The sequence below is a fragment of the Danio aesculapii genome, chromosome 6 (assembly GCF_903798145.1).
Source record: "Danio aesculapii chromosome 6, fDanAes4.1, whole genome shotgun sequence".
Classification (NCBI taxonomy): Eukaryota; Metazoa; Chordata; class Actinopteri; order Cypriniformes; family Danionidae; genus Danio; species Danio aesculapii.
Window position 1 is genome coordinate 41,728,204 of NC_079440.1, and position 18,119 is coordinate 41,746,322.

The window sequence follows — 18,119 nt, forward strand, 5'->3', positions numbered from 1 at the left end:
CATGAACAAACATGGATCAATCTGAAAGGCATTTCACAACAAAAGTCTTCCAGCTTACGTCTAGATTTGAACAACTCATAAGCAATTACAAATACTGAATTTTTGTAATCTGTATATATAACCCAGCTACCTGAAACTGCAATGAGGGATTTTAAATGAGTGGTAGGGGACAGATTCTTCAGCGCTATTGAAACAATGGAACACTTTATTTTTCCAATGTAATTTAGTACAAACTTTTTGGGATGAAGAATTAGTTTGGATACAACAGAAAATATCTGTAAGACTTATCTTCTCATGGGAAATTATTAAGTTTGGCTTAATACTTAAGGATAAGAATATATCTTATGTTATGAATAATTTGTTGAAAATATTAAAATGGTATATTCATTATTGTACATTTTTATGAATATAGACTAGTGGTGTTAAAAGAAGAATTAGTGATCTATTTGAAGACATTAAGAGAGAGATGAAAAGTCAAAAAGCAACATATTTTTATTGATCATTAGAAGATTTCGGTTTCACATTTTGAGAACTTCACCTCCCCTGCTACTGAAATTCCTTTATCATTTATTTTATTTTTCATTTTTTATTTATATATGTTGTATTGTTATTATTAATGAGAATGGAAAGATTGTGAATATGCTCAGTCTTTTGTGTCATTTTAAAAATATTATTAATGTCTTTCTGTTATTGTTCAAGCATTGTTAAAAACATTCTCATGAGTTTCATTTGTGATCATATTGAAATGCTTGTTAAGTGTCTATACAATAATAATTATGAACAAAAATAAATATACTGTATATTTCAAGCTTGAATAATAATAATAATAATTCTCAATCTTCACATTGCAGAGCTTCAACGCTCCAGCAGAAATATTACAGCCAACAGCACCCTCAACTGTTTACTTTATAGAACTTATATTTTCATATAGAGACGTTTTTGTCTCCCATAATGCTTTAAGAAAAAAAGATGACGTGCAAAAGGAACACATAGAAAAATATGATGCATTAAACAGTAATGTAGCCTATATATAAACAATGCAGTAGATTAAAATAAAGGCATTTGTGTGGGTGACACTGTCGATTAAACAGCACCAAAACTATTTATTTACTAGTAAAATATCCTAAAGTCTCTCTCTCTCTCTCTCTCTCTCTCTCTCTCTCTCTCTGCTGAAATACTTTGAACATAAAGGCAGGGCGGGGGAAGGGAGGATTTGGCTGGGGGAGGGGCTGTTGTCACAGGACAGAGGGAGGTTGTGCAGAGTTGCAAAGAAGAAAAAAAGAAGAGGCAAGAAACAAAAAAAAGAGTGTGAAGGCATGGCAGCGTAAAGACTGGAATTTACTTACAACTGCTACATTGCAATGGAGGTGCACAGAGAAGCACTGGTATGTTGGTTAATGCATGTGAAATACTATGATTTAACTGTTTATATTTTACAGTCTTCTCTGATTTTCACCATTACGAAGTTATTAGCCGTTTGCATATGAAGTTATAGTAAATGAGAGGGGAAGATGCATAATATATTTAATAGTACGTGCATTGTGCTGATTTTCATGTCGTTTTAAACTGTGAATTTGTGTGTCTTTAGTGTAGCTGTGCTTTTTAATAATAGTTTTAAGACTATTATTTATTATTGAATGATATATGCAAAATGGAGTAATTATTTATTGTGATTTGCAAACTGTAGGAGTAATTGATCTTTCTTTCAGGTATCTGGGTTTATGAACAATGGTGGGAAGGCTTTTGCACACCATTAGCTTTTACAATCAACTCGCAAAAATAAGCTGAAACAGAATCCGGGTTAAAACAGCATGGTGAGTGCAAAAGAGCAGATATTTGCATAAATAATTACATTTTTGTCATGTGCATGTGTAAATGTGTTTATGCTGGACAAGATTCTGCTGGAAATGTGTGTTCAGCAGTAGCCAGAGAGAGAGTAATGACTTTAGCAGCTGTTTCTTTGCTCTCATCTCAAGAGTCTCTTCACTTTCCTAGGACAAATAGTAAGTCTTGAATATTCACTGTTGTACTGATTAAAAATAAAATATAAAATCAAATCTTTATTGTGTTCAAATTAAAATTTTTGGCCGTCAACATCGAATCTAATTTCATTTGCAGTTCATGTAATTGTGTAATATTGTGACTGATTTAGCATTGCAGATTTGTTTGCTATTTGATTTGTTAGAAAAGTCATCGTATGATGAACAACTTGGAGTGTGTTTGTGCTTGTGTGTATGTGTGCGTGTGTGTGTGTGTGTGTGTGTGTGTGTGTGTGTGCAGAGGATGTGCTTTGTAAATAGATCCCAGGCTGAATTCTTAGCATTCCGTGTGCAGCCGTATTTATGGACGGGATCCTGTCTCTTCAGTGGAAAGTGTGTGAATTGGAGGGAAGCAGCAAAAAATATAAAGGCACAGATAACACAGAATCAGCCATCAGCATTAACTATTCTGAAATGAACAAGAGTATTTATGCTTAGCAAGGATTTGTTGGGATTAGCCATGAATCTTGACTCCAGAACTGTTGTGAATATAGCAATGTTGATGTATATTTGTTTAAAATGCTCTTAAACTCTTAGTGTGCTGTCAGTCTCCTACTCTAACTAGAACTTCACTCTAATCTGCCGATTCTAATCTGTCTTCATCTTCCAGAAGGCATACCAAAATAGACACACGTGCACACACACACCCACATATACTGTGTAAATATAACTGTTCAGTTAATCCAGCGTTCAACACTGCTCGCTTTTTTAATTTGTCTTGCAATCATCAGAATGTGTGAGATGGATGATGTGCGCACTGATTATGTGTCACTGAGATTGCACAGATTAAGACGCAAAGAATAGATCACATCTTGTCCAGATTACTAAGCAGTTCCATATGGTGAATTCTTGCTGCAGTCCAGTTGTGAAGTTAAAACGGTTTTGCCTCTACCACAGTTACAACAAAGTCAATGTCAGAAGGAAACAACACATCAGATAAAAAAAGAGAAAGATCTTTTTAATGTCACTGTTTACTTTTTAAATGTTAAATTCGGTCATCAGTGCCATGTCAAGTAAGACAGGTTGTCTTTATTTTTAGGGTGTATCGTAGTATTCTGTCCATTTTTGACTTAGCTATCTTCTTAAACAGTAGGGGAGAGTGGAGACGGTTGCAACATCAGGGTATCCGCAGGGTCTTAGAAAGTCTTAAAATGTCTTAAATCTCAAAAGCTAAATTCTTGGCCTTAAAAAGTCTTAAATCTACTGAAATGTTGTGTTGTAGGTCTTAAATCATATTTTAACAGGTCTTAATTTTCCTTTGTTCATGTATAGCTACCCAATATAATTTACTATATTTATTATTTTATATATTTATTATATTATTTACTTTGCTTGCAGTACCATTTGATTAAAAGTTCTCCATTTATTTACTGCTGATGATACTGACCTGACCTAGATTTTTATTATTAAATTAATATTATTGTATTATTAAATGTATTAAATTGTAATCAACTTTTGATAGGGCAAGTAAAAATCTTGTCCAACTGGGATATTCGAATAAAATCCTTAGCATTTTTCCCTGTATAAGCCTAAAATTTCATTCATAACGGTCTTAAAAATGTCTTAAAACTTGGTGACACCTGCAGAAACCATGAACATAGGGCAGTTGCAACATGACTTATTCCTCCATTCATGAATGAGCTAAAATGATGATATTCATACTACATATTCTCAGTTAGACCCTCCTTCAATCTGAGAGAAATCAGCCATATGTGACTATTCCTTCAGTATAAAACTCATTTTTAGCTAAAAAAAGAAATTTAGTTCAGAATTTTCAGAAAATTTCTCATATTGTCTAATCTGTTTTTGTGAAATATTATTCATTCATATAATTTAAATCAGTGTTTTCTTAGCTTTAAATAGGTATAGTTATCAAGCGTTAAAGATATTGTATCTCCCTAGAATAGACCGTTTAATCAGAGTTGACATGATGTTGCAACTGTCCCCAATTACAAAATTAATTTAAAAGCTTGCCATACTAACAATGTAAAATTTCATTTTATTTCCCAATACTGGGTTGTGGTGGAAGGGCACTCGCTGTTTAAAACATGTGCTTGATAAGTTGGTCGGTTCATTCCGCTGTTCAGTCCCTGATTGAAAAAGGGACTATGCCGAAAAGAAAATGAATGAATGAATTTAATTTTATCACAGTTTCAATGTAATTTAATTTGAAAAATCTAAATATTTGATTAATTAATTAATTTCAACGAAGTAGTTTAGTAAAGCTTCAGTCTAGATTTTCAATTAAAAATATTTTAGTTCAGTTTTTTAGGCCTGATAATTTGTTGTTGCTTGTTCTTTTAATAGTCTGTATTTTATGGCCAATTTAACACATTTAACAATTCAAATAATTTACATTTAGTCTGTTTTTAAAAGATTAAAATAAAATCCAATCTGATGTTTTAGAATTTTTTTACTATTACATTTTATTGAATGTTGCAGCTGTCCCTGTGGGTTGTTGCAACCATCCCTCCTTCTCGGGGTCAGTTGCAACGTTTGACTATGTCTGTTCAGGTTTAAATTCTGCATATATTATCATATGTACATATATTATAGCAATGTGGGTGGGTATCCAATAGATGTGGGTTTATTATATAAAAATTTGGGGTTTCCACAAAAAAATTGTGTCTGAGAATTGCAAAAAGTGTTGCAACTGTAACCACTCTCCCCTACTATCTTGTGCAAAAGTGGTATTTATATGCAGAATATTATGTATTTTCATTTAAATTCCTACAAAGTTTATTTAGCATATTTTTTAACAAGGAATAAAACGTAATATATATAATCCAATAATACAATACAATAATTACACAGTACATCTTTCTTTTTTTGAGAAGACTGTCTCTTTAAATACCTCCTTAGGCTGGCTTGTGCAATTATTTCTCAATGATGAATTTGTTAATCAGTAATGATTGATTGATTGATTGATTCAATTCAGTAATGTCATTCAGAATTTAAATTTTTGGGTGAATGATGTGTTTAAATTCTTCCTTTATCTGTCTTATGGATTCATAATGAGTAAAGTAATGGAATCTTACATAGTATTGTTTTATATTTGTCTTTTTTAATAGCTTTTTTTATGTTTGTTAAATGAAATGTAAACTATCCATTTAAAAAAGATCACACCCAATACTCTTTAAACATGTACAGTGGTAAAGAAACATATAGATTGTATGTAACTGCATCATTTTAATTTCATTTCCAGGTGTGGTAATGATGCAGTGGTCATCCGAGTGGGCGGAGCAACACTATGATGTCTCCTCCACCACATCTCCACCAGTTCATCCTAAGCCCCTCCCATTTCCTCAGCCTAGTCGTCCTGCGTTCTCTGGCTACAATGATGACATCAGTGCACTCAGTGCCTCCAGCTTACTAAAGCGCTACGCCGAGAGGTACTCATTCAACTCGGCCCTACCAGAACATGGGAGTTTCCTGAGAAGTGAGCAGCCCCAGGAGCCATGGCCGGGGGGGTACAGCACAGAGGGGCCTGCTGGTTTAGACCCGCTGAAGGGGAGCGGAAGTGATCTCTCAGAGCCACAATACAGCAGTGCTCCCACTCAAGATTACCCTTCATCCTACAGCAGTCAGCATCTGCTGCCCAAACCATCCTATCTTCCATCACCAGCGTTTGCCTTGCCATCTGCATACCTGCCCCCTGCACCAGGCTACGCTTATCCCCAGCAGTGTTACCCCCACAACACCCCATCTCTCCTGCCCTCAGGTCTGCACACCCCTACACCTCTCCATGGGGCGGCTGAACTCCCTCGAAACCGGAAGATCGGCTTCGACCAGTCCAAAACTGCCAGAGTGTCACCTTACACAATCAGGGATAAGAGTGAACGGCAGAATGGTGACAGCGGTGGAAGTGTCAACGAAAGCTGTGGGACGGACATCCAGAGCTATAGGCCAGAGAGACTTTCCACTCAGCCCAATCTCGAGGCAGATGCTGAGGGTAAGAGCAGTCACCTGCGGCCTCTGGACACACGCTCTTATGGAGGTCCAGGACAATATACGTATCCCTGAGTCTACTTGATGTAGCCAGTCGATACTTTTTTTTTTATATGTTTATAGCAATACTTGAATGTATCAGACATCAGGACGAATGTTACTGTGGTACTCTATAAAAACATAGCAAAATCAATTCCATAAAAAGAGCCATTTTTCATTCCCCAAAGAACCTGTCAGTGAACAGTACTCAGTTCTGTAAAGAACCATTTTTATGTGAGGAACATTGACAAAATCTAATGAACCAATAGAAAGTTTCCATGGATGTACAACAAAAATTTAAATTGTGTCATTATTTAAGGCCCAGGTATACTTCAAACAAAATCAATTAAATAAAGTGACGAAATTTCAAACAAAATCCAGCCAATTGAAAGTTATTTTGAGTACATTTTGGAAGTTTGAAGCAGCTGACCAAAGCAAACTTTTGGGGGAGTTCGTTTTAGCTCCTTTTTAACTCGTTTTAAACACCTTTAAGCTCCCATTGGTCCATGACGATTATGCAATCGGTGGCTGTAACTCCGCCTCCTTTAATTAAAACTGAAGAACATCTGAAACAACAACAATGAATACACTGAACATTTTAATTGGTCTGAGACCAGACGAGAAGTCCACCTTGTCACACCACATCTTTTTCATGAGTTTGCGCACACCAGAGGCAAATTAAAAAAAAATAATAATAATAATAATTCCTTACAATTATATAACGTTTTTCTAAACACTTAAAGCGCTTTACACATTTTTGGGGGCAATCTCCTTATCCACCACTAGTGTGCAGCATCCTCCTGGATGACAAGACAGCAGCCTTATTGCACCAGACCGCACACCACACACTAGCTGATTGGTGGAGAGGAGACAGAGTGATATGAGGATGGTTAGGAGGCCATGATGGACAAAGGCCAGTGGGCAAATTTGGACAGGATATCAGGGTTAAACCCCTGCTCTTTTTCGAAGGACATCCTGGGATTTTTAAACAACCGCAGAGAGTCAGGACCTCGGTTTAACATGTCATCCGAAAGACATTGCGCAATGAGCAGTATAGATTCCCCATCAATATACTGGGGCATTAGGACCCACACAGACTGCAGGTTGAGCACCCCCTGCTGGCCTCACTTACACCACTTCCGGCAGCAACCTAGCTTTTCCATATGGTCTGACATCCAGGTACTGACCGGGCACTGCCCTGCTTAGCTTCAGTGGGTGACCATGTGAGAGTTGCAGAGAGCTAGCTGCCAGAAAACTGTGTTAAAATGTGATGCGCTTCTTGTGTAGAAGGCTGTTTGCTAGATGCTTATGAAACCATTCTTCTCTCTCAGCTACCATTGTATTTAGGGGTAAATGCGAGCAGCGTGACACATTTACAACACCACCCACTACAGCCAGGGGTGTCGGAAGGTTTAAAGCAATATTTCCTCAATCAGCCTTCAATGATATAAAATGATATAGAACATCGTTTGAAGAAATCAGGGTCTTAATTCACCTTTCACTTGTTTCAAACATGTTTAAGTTTCTTTCTTCATGTGAACACAAAAGAATATATTTTGAAGAATTTCGTAAACTCGTAGCCAAATATGGAAGTCAATGGCTACTGGTTTACAACATTCTTCAAAATATATTCTTTGCATTCGTGAGGGTAATTCAATGGTGATAAATTTTCCATTTTTGGGGGGTGAACTATTGCTTTAGTAAAGTGTTCTTCCGGAAACATGCTATTAAACAACCTTTTTAAGAGTTTATGAAACTTCAGATTGGGAAGATTTACTGATGTCTCTTTTATCAACATTTTCATTATTCCTTACTGCCACTTTAACAGGACCTGTGGCACAGATACTCTTTTGTATCCTTTTTTTTAATTCTCTTCCTTTCCTCTTTATGTCTCTCTATAATTATGCTGTGCAGTGAAGCACGTTATGGTGGCAGGCACTAATCCACCGCTTCAATCAATAAAATCCAAGCCAAAGGAAGACTGAAAGAGAGGAAAGGAAAAGGAAGAAGAAATAACGAACAAAAAAATGAAGCTGCGTTAAAGCACACATTTGAAAGTTTCATATGTCACATGTGTAATATATGGTTCTCATTCTATTTGTTAGTATGTCAGTGGTGATAGTCATGGATATTCTCCAACACTGAAGTCTGTGAGCTAAAAACACTCATATTTTAGGAATATTGTGTAAAATTCCTCTATAAACTTTGAATGTAAAGCCGAGGAATTCCTCAGGAATTGTGAATGAAGCCATACTTTATGTGTATCTTATACAAATTTTAAGTTTTCAATGTCTAGTTAATGTAGTTTTTTTGTTATTGCCATGTCTGTCATTAAAATGAAACGTATTTGTAACCTTACAGACAGTATTTCAATGATTAAACAATGACGTACCATATTTTTACAGAACGCATAATCCTAGCTTTCACAGGGCTGCTGCAAAAAAAGGCTAAAGGGATTTTTTGCAGTCTTTTCCACTATTCAGCTATTGTGCGGTTTACTATGGGAACCCGCAGAGCAGTCCCAGCCCCCTGAGTTGATCACTGGATGTGTTTTCCTCTGACCCTCTGACCTTTCTCTGTTTTAAATGAGGCACGCAAAAGAATAGAGAGCTTTTGTTATGGTGAGGCACGCTGGACATACACTGAAATGTACAAACTGAAATGAAAATGACAGTTTAGTTAATATTTAATTTTGATAAATGTAAATTGTAACACTCACAAATGCAATACATGGGACAAAATCATGTTACTTAACAATACGTTCTACCTCACGGTTACAATTCTGAATGTACAAAGTATGCAATTGTGTATTACATGTTTAAATGTCTACCTCAAGAAAAAAAAATACACAAAATAAAATCTATCATACCAATACATAATTTCTTGATTTGTTTTTGTGTCCATAATGTAAAAACGTTGTCATTTTTGTAATTCTAATTCTCATTTAAAATTACAATTTTCTATTTTAATATATTTTAAAATTCAATATTTTATTTATTTTGATATTTAGACACACACACACACACACATATATATATATATATATATATATATATATATATATATATATATATATATATATATATATATATATATATATATATATTGATATATTTTATTATTTTGATATTGAATTTTTCTATCCATAGTAAATTGTTTATACTTTTTTAGATCCTATCACTTTCAAAAATGTAATACTGATAGGTCTGCTTAATCTTTATTTAGAAGCGTTTTCTGAGACCCTCCTCCACCCCAGCTCCACCTGTGTTTAAATCTGCTACAGGGGTTGTATATATATTATGTTTGCAGCAGGAGCATGTTATATTTTCAGACTGCATGTCTTTGAATATACTGGCAAAAGCAAGTCTCTGTACTTGCTCTGCCATAATAATCAAAGCAGCAGCAGTGTAGCAGATCTATACCATATATATATATATATATATATATATATATATATATATATATATATATATATATATATATATATATATATACACTGCTGAATAAAAAAATATATAAATATAAATACATGTATGTGATATCAACATAAAAATCAATGTCTGATATTTACATCTGCATTGTCTGCAGTCCTTCTCAAAAGCACAGTGGTTTAAATATTATTCTACAATCTGCTAGTATTAAAGGCTTTCGCAGGCTTTACAGTAAACAGTATTTATGCTTGAGTTTGCGTTAGCACTATGGTTCCATAAGGGCCAGTTGCACAGCTGGTGCCTCCAGGTCACCTTGTAGCCTGTCCAGGATGACATTCACATATCATGCTCTCTTTAACTCCCAACAGCAATCACAACCTTATGCCTGTGCAGATGTGCCTCCGTTTAAGCTATTAAATCATGTGATCCTTCAAGGAAAAGGTCAAGGTGATTTTGTGTAGCTGTAAAATATATTTTCTAAATTAATTTTTCATTTTATTATGTTGTAATTCTGCATACAATATTATAAACATTTTCTTGTGATAAGATCACAATATAAGGTAAAACCTGCAAAAAACGGTTCATTATACAGGTACAATCTCACATTAAAAATAACATAGTAATTTATACTATTTAAAGTACTGTATATTATAATGTAATATCATATATACAGTCATTTGTTAATAAATTCTACAGCATACTGTATTAAATATTGTAAACTGATTAATTAATAAGTACTGTAGTGCTTGAGCTTTTATTACAATAAATTGTGGTATACTTAGTACAGTATTGGGCAATTTGTTCATATAGTTGTTGTATTGCCACAGCAGATGAATTCAGGTACATTACTATGAATGTTACAAAAACACTATAGTATGTACTTATAGTATATAATTATATTTTTTATGAGGGATAACAAAAGAAACTACATTTTTATATATTGCTGTATTGTACATGAGTACTCAGAATACACTTTTATCCAGAATAAACAACAAACGAATTATGAAGTACAATAGCATCAACAGTGAGAAGTGAAAGTTATAAGCACCACTAAACAAATCACTCAGTAATGACTTTTGATTAATAAACATAAGCTAAATTTAATTCATAAGTTGCTTTCATCATCAGTTTAATTTAATAGTAATGTAACAAATGAAGCATTAATTTGTATATGTGCTAACACAACATGCACACAAAGAATTAGCACATTTTCAATTCAATACCTCTGGAATATCGCAGGCCAGATTAACATATTATAATATGTTTATATTTGACAATACTTAGGTCACAGGCCAGATTAACATATTATAATATGTTTATATTTGACAATATTTAGGCTGTTAACTCTTCAAGCTAATATTGACAGTATTTTGAAGTGTCCAAGGTAAAAATCACAATTTATGTGACCATGGACCACAAAACCAGGAATAAGCTAACAAGTGTACATTTTTGGAAATTGAGGTTTATACATCACATAAATAAATAAGGTTTCCGATTTATACTTTGTTAGGACAGGACAATAGTAGTCCAATACAACTATTTGAAAATCTGGAGGGTTCAGACAAATCTTAATACAGAGAAAATGGCCTTTAAATTCGTACATTTCTAATATAAAATATATTTTGATATATTTACAATATACAATATTTCTAAATACCTCCATGGAAAATGGTCTTTGCTTAATTTCCTATTTATTTATATACCATTGTGCCCCATTCAGCGTATTTTTGACTATTATCATGAATATAGGCTACCCGTGCGACTTGCGTGGTTTTGTGGTCTAAGGTCACGTTATATTATTAAACATCTGCACGTGTAAAGTTGTAGTATACTACTAATTTTCCAGTCATTTATGTTATTTAAACAGCGTAATGTTCGTGTATTGCCCTCTAGTGGACGATTGGCAGAGTATTTATAAACGCTCACAAACAATTCCTTTCATTATTTTTTATTTTATTTCACGTTCACTCATTTTTTGATGTCCTCTACACTCAAACTGAGCGCTAAACACAGATGCTGACTTCTGACTCTTATTGTGACCCCGCACCCAAAACAGCTCCCTGCAGTCAATGAGCAGCAGAGTGTGACAGATGCTCCATTCTCTGCGTCCTCCCCCACCGGCGGCGCACACAGCTTTCAATACTGTCTTCGACTCAGTGTGTGAGCCATTCATTTAATCTCACACACTCATCAGTTGGGTCTTTCATCTTAAAGATCAACATCTTTGTGCAGCCTAAAACTAGTTTTGAGAACGACCCTTGCTGTAATATTATTAGCTAGACTATTATTATTATTACTATTAGCCTAGTTGTGTTTTTTTTTTTTTGTACAAATTCATATTTTACGCCAGTCTAATTGCAACATTGCCTACTCAACATGGCAGAAATACCAATGCTCATGTTTAGTACTAGTTTAACTACAGTATGATCCTGCTCTAAGTGTGTATACACTGATACTGATAAAAATGTCCCCTTTAGATGCTTTTACTCACCATCATGTCCCTCAAGCCTGCACACATTTCTTTTTCTTGTTCTGAGGAACACAAAAGCAGATGAACATTTAGGGCTCTATCATCCCAGCAGGCACAGAATGTCAACATGACATCAGATTGAAGTTGTACCTCAACATCGTGGGACGTTGCATTCTGTTTGGAAATTAAAATCGGGTTGAAGTCAGAACCCAACGTCGGACAGACGTTGCATTTTGGTTATTTTCCAACGCAACCTAAAATCAACCAAATATCAATGTCTAATGATTTTACATCTTGATGTTGTGTGAACCTTACCAATCTATCAGACGATGGATTATGGTTGCCATTCCTGACAAATAAATGTCCGTATTTGATGTCAACATGACGTTGGTTTAAGATGTTGGCTTGACAATTTGGTCACTTTCCAGCACAACCTAAAAATCAACCAAATATCAACGTCATTTCACATCGTTATTGGACATCAAAAAAATGTTGTCCTTAGATGCTGGTGGCCTTAATCTAACCTAATATTAACGTCATATGACGTTGTGTGTCTGCTGGGATACATCCGGCGCTATAAGGCACAAGGTGTGTATGGCACGATTTGTTGCTATTTTTAGACCAGCGCAACAGTAATTTTCATGTTTTGTGCCAAATAGCAAATCCACTTGCACCACTTTGTGGACTCACAGGCGTGCTGGTCTAAAAAGGAGGTGTGTTAAGGCGCATTGTTGGCGTGTTGACCAACTAAAAGCTGGTCTAAAGTCCAGCACAGAGCGCATTAATTTTGCGCCTATGCAGGTACAAACACATACACATTGCTTAATACACACAGGATGTACAGCATTTCAAAGATATCGTTACATATAAAAAAATTTTACAAAAGGAACAAAAGGATTAAAACCAAAGGATTAAATTGTTAAGAAAAAATTAGATTTGTCCACCCGTCAGGTTTTAGACATATACATTACCATATGGGGCATAAGAATAGGACATGTGTTTGGATATAACTTCGCTATTATTGTTTATTTATTCGTTTGCTTAAAATCAGAACTGAATTTAGAAATAGTTTTGAAACAAATCTTTGCGCTAAACAAACAAAATTAAATATGTAGGCTAAAGGAAACTAAAGGAGTGAAGTAAGGAGTAAAAATAAAGTAAAGAGAAAGTAAAGAGGCCAACTGGAGGAGGCTCATTCTTTATCCTTGTGCTGCAGATGGTCTGTTTAACTTTTTTATTACTAGTGAAGCTCTCAGTTTTTCTACCTACAAAGTCCATCATGTACATAGCAAATGCGCCATGGCGAGATGCAACTGACTCTTAAAGGGAATATGAGACGAGACTCTGATTGGCTCAATGCACGTTATGCTCAAAACACATTAAGAGAATAAGCACAACCCTGTTAGACCATGTCTAGAAAATGTACTCTTTACTCACCCTCAAGCAATTCCACACCATTCATTTTCTTCTGTTGAACAGAAACAAAGATATTTTGAAGAATGTTGGAAAGCAGTAGCCAATTACATAGCAAAGCTGTGGAGGGAGTGGAGTACAATGTAAGTCGGTGGCTACTAGTTTACAGCACTCTTCAAACTATGCTCATTTCTGTTCGACGAAAGAAAGAAAATGACCATTTTTGTAACTGTGTGTAGCTGACTAAAGTGAGCAGTAAAGTGGTTATTACATGTTCAGTTTAAGTAAATACATTTAACCACTTGGACATAAGTACATGTGGACTGTTGTTTTCAGTGACTTGGGCTCACATTTGAAAGAGGCGGAGTGGAGGAATGCAGTTTAACAGCCAACACAGCCTTCAATTCATCATGATAAGAGCATCCACAAACCCTTCACTGACACCTGAAACACAAACCCTTTGGAAGTGTTGTCAGAAGTCCTTACAAGTCAATGTTGAGTGGATCCAGCAACACCAGAACAGTGATTACAAACAGAGCAGCTGAAACATTGTGTCATATTATGTGGCCTATATATTGTTTCACCAATGTATCTTATTAAATATGACTGTAGCATCCCACATTTTACAATTAATCAACAAATAAGAGCGATCACTTTCATGAAGGTAGGCTATTTCCGTGTCTGAAGTAAAGAAATATAAAATGGCAAACACTGGCGACAGTGGCTCAGTGGTTAGCACTGTCATCTCACAGCAAGAAGGTCGCTGGTTTGAGTCCCGGCTCACTGAAAAAAGTGTTGCATGCAAAACTGTTGCAAACAATTTATTTGTTTTGAATTTAAACAAACAAATTAAATTTAATAATATTCAACTAAATTTGTTTGTTTAAATTCAGCCCAAATAAATTGTTTACAACCACTTAACGTAAAAAAAATTGAGTAAATTTAAGGAATCATCTTTGAATAATCTTTTTCAGTGAGCTGGGTCAGTTGGCATTTCTGTGTGGACATGTGCTAAAGGTGAATTGGGTAAGCTAAATTGGCCATAGTATAAAGTATGTATGTGAATGAACGTGTATGGATGTTTCCCAGTACTGGGTTGCAGCTGGAAGTGCATCCGCTGTGTAAAACAAATGCTGGATAATTTGGCGGTTTATTCCACTTTGGCGAAGCCTGATGAACAAAGGGAATAAGCCAAAGGAAAATGAATGAAACGCTGGCCAGCAACATGTTAACTCATGCATTTTGGGGACGTTCTGTGTATTTTCTTTTAGTTTCGTTTAATTATTTTGTCCTCGTCAATGCAAAAATAGATTTTATTTTATTGAAATGTATTTCACTATTGCTTCATTCTCTATAATTAGTATATACTGTATCATAATAACTATTTAAATATGTTTAAGCACCTTTTATTTTTGTTTCTGAGCAGTGCAGGACATGTGAATTTAATTAAATTAATAATTTTGAGGTAGGTAATTTTTGGTAGTTCTTTGATCAGAACTTATACTGGTAAAGAAATAGGCCCATGTGTCATTGATTCCGTTGATTAACAATCTGAAACATTTCTAACCTTTTTTTGACATGGATGTCTTCTGAGCCTTTGTGTTGTAACATTTGTGTGTGGGTAAAACTGTAATTTGAAATACTTTGCTTTTTTTTTACCATGTGCAGTAAATGGGCAGTTTTCAACAGAAACATGAACTTCAATTTCAAAATCAATTTCTTTTTTAACATTTAAACTTTGACCATATGAATCAATTATCTTTTGACTTTATAAAAAATAAATGACAGCTTAATGATTGTAAAAAATATATGTTTTGTGAATTTATTTAAAGATGACATGTTCTATTTTGTCACTGGATTTACTCTATAAATTTTGGCAAAATTAAAGTTTTTTATTAAATATTATTTCTTGTTTTTTTTCAGCATGTGAACTCAGAATTAGGCTATAGAAAACAATAACAATGAAGCAACAAATAAGGATGTTATATTTTATCAGGTTTGTAAAAAGTTTTAAGTTATTTCACAATGTTAGTTCATTTCTGCAACCATTTGAAAATAATATTAAAAAAATATATTTGAAAATCATCTGTATACAAGTAATTTTTAAAACTGTAAATCTCAAGTTAAGCAGAATTCAATAGATGTAAAATTATTATCTTTAAATTATTATGTATCTCAACACATTTTTTATGTTACACAGGAAAAACATGCTCAGAGATACACCAGTGACACAAATAAATCACCAGTGAGAAACATAATGATCTTCAGTGGCGTACTGGGAACAACAGTGACAATTTTCATAAAAAATGCATTTTACACAATGTCTACTGCACGGTATCGAACCACATCATTATAAGCTCACTAAATTAGGCCTTCATTCATTTATTTTCCTTCCTCTATTTCAGAGGTTGCCACAGCAGAATGAACTGCCAAGTATTCCAGAATGTTTTTTACGCAAAGGATGCCCTTCCAGCAGCAACCCAGTATTGGGAAACTAAATCAGGCCTAAGTAAATTAATTTATTTGCATTCAAGTTTTTTAAGAATCCCTTTATAATAAAGCAGGTGGAGAAATTGTAAACCTAGAGATTTTTTCAAGTGTTTAGTCTAGGGACAGAAAACAGCTCGTTTCTGTAGAATGACAAGGCACAATTTGGCCATTTCAAACCGCGCTTTCAGTTAGTGTGCGCATGCGTTTTGAATAGCTTCTGCACTACTTCGTCCACAAGGTGTCGACAACAAACCAGCGGAAGACAGACTTTTACAGTTTAAAAGGAAACGTGAGCTAGTGAAACAGAAAACTGAGCTGTTTTGAACTAGTAGTTCATAATTTGGAGTTTAGAGTTTTTAAGTGAGAGGCAGGTCCACTATGCAGACAATCAAAAGTTACTTGTTTAAAATTAAAACTTCATCTCAACAGCTTGAATGCCATGGGGAGACGAGCAATGGCGTATACTAAATATATTAGTCAGAAAATGAGTGCATGTGTTGTAGATTCCTGAGCTCTATGAATGATATCATTTTATATGAAAATACTTGCTATAATTAGGATTATGTGGGCTACATCTAATAATAGGTCGAGTTACTAGTGAATTGTTTTGGAGGCAGGACACCTTGAATACAGTCCCACTGATATTCATGTCATTTTCAGCAGCACACTGGCCATCCCTGGAGGCCAGAAATGACTAACTACAAAACAAGAAAAAACAAGAAAATCTGTAGATGTAGATAACAAACTACCAAAGTTTGCAACAATAGACGGCTATGCTGACGATTGCATGCATGAAGGGATATAAAGGTAACCGCTCAATTATTTTAAGAGTAAGACATTTTTATCACACGTAATGTGATTTATATCTTTTTTTAAATAATTTTAATCACACCTGTGAACACTTGATGAATCTCTAGTGCGCATGCTTTCAAATGGAAATTTGACTATGCAAAAATAAAATATAATTTTGGGCTTCAAGTGAAGATGAGACTTAATAGTGAGGAAAATAAAAAGCCCAACTGATAAAAGAAGTTATTTAAATTGGTTTATCTGTGTGCAGACTCACTTTTTCTTCCACCACATTTAAGTAGATCAAAAGGTTTGCTTTTGTATGAGTTCATACTTGTTTTTAATCTAAAAAAAAAATTGTATAATGACTATTTTTTATTGTGAAAAGCCTTAGTGAATGTTCTCACACACCCCAAAATTATACAGGCTACTGGACATAAATATCCTTCTGAGAAAGAAAAAAAAACACAAGCACTCAAGCTTAACTGGAAGGCTGCTTTATTGTTTGGAAAAGGTTTCGTGCTCAAATGAAGACAATCTTTCACTGATTCTCACTAAGTCAAGTGGTTGTGCAACACACCCTCTCCTCTCCAACATCAGTGGCAAGAGATAAGAACAACATTTTGAACCAAAAACCACTTGAGTTATTGTCAGCAAATGAAGGAAATAGCATCTCAGTCATGCTACAAAAGAACAGACAGAAATCAGTATTTATAGAAAAATAAAAGAAGTGGCTGAAAATCAACAGAAGCTGAGCACAGAAGGCAAACTGTTTCTCTTTCTACAGACTCAACCTTCAAGAGATTCATCGAGTGACCGACGCACTCCATTTCCTGCCCCATGCTATTTGACGATCTCTGATGATGAAGTCAGGCTGATGCCAGTTAAGTTTTCTTTTTTTTCTTTTCCTTTTTGCGCTTTTTAGACGTTTTTTTTTTTTGGTCTTTTGTCTTTTTTTGTTAATTTTTTTGCTTTTTAATAGATGTCACAGACATTCTTTAGTACAGTTCTTTCTCCCAGTGCTCATTTGAAACAAGCTCCACTTGTTTAGGAGAATATTATGCAACATCATCTACTTTTTCGACAAACAAAATTGGCAGCAAAAGGCACCTTAAACAAACATACAAAGACAAGAAAAGCATAATATAAAGCCTAACCAAACCTAAAACTGCAAATTGCATTGCTGTGTATCTAAGAGATGAGGAACAAGCTAAGCTTAAGTCAAGCTGCATCACACACAATTAAAGTGACCAAACCGTCACACACTCTTCATCCCCATTTCCCTACCCCCATACACTCGCGCGCGCACACACACACGCTTGCTCTTTCAGACTCGGACAGACAGATCATGGCATTTGGCGATTAGGCCGGAAGATGAAAACAGGGTTTATGAGGGAAGAACATGTGGCGTCCAGTGCATATGTACGTAGTATGTGAGTTGGAGATGGCAGGACGTATTCACACAGGGTGTAAATGAATTGCTGGTAGTGCATTCCCCTC

General features: G+C 34.9%; 1 protein-coding gene across 1 annotated transcript; it reads left to right on the forward strand.

Annotated features, from left to right (window-relative positions):
- The first annotated feature begins 1,249 nt into the window (after window positions 1–1,249).
- On the forward strand, window positions 1,250–8,889 carry si:dkey-195m11.8 (fidgetin-like protein 2). The gene is made up of 3 exons (XM_056460203.1): window positions 1,250–1,385; window positions 1,710–1,814; window positions 5,245–8,889. Exon 3 carries the CDS (start codon window positions 5,253–5,255, stop codon window positions 6,060–6,062), a length of 810 nt encoding a protein of 269 aa, XP_056316178.1. The 5' UTR covers window positions 1,250–1,385; window positions 1,710–1,814; window positions 5,245–5,252; the 3' UTR covers window positions 6,063–8,889.
- The last annotated feature ends 9,230 nt before the right edge of the window (window positions 8,890–18,119 follow it).

Bases quoted from the DNA above. Each gene is read 5' to 3' on its own strand.
- si:dkey-195m11.8 (XM_056460203.1), top strand. From the start codon at position 5,253: ATGATGCAGTGGTCATCCGAGTGGGCGGAGCAACACTATGATGTCTCC.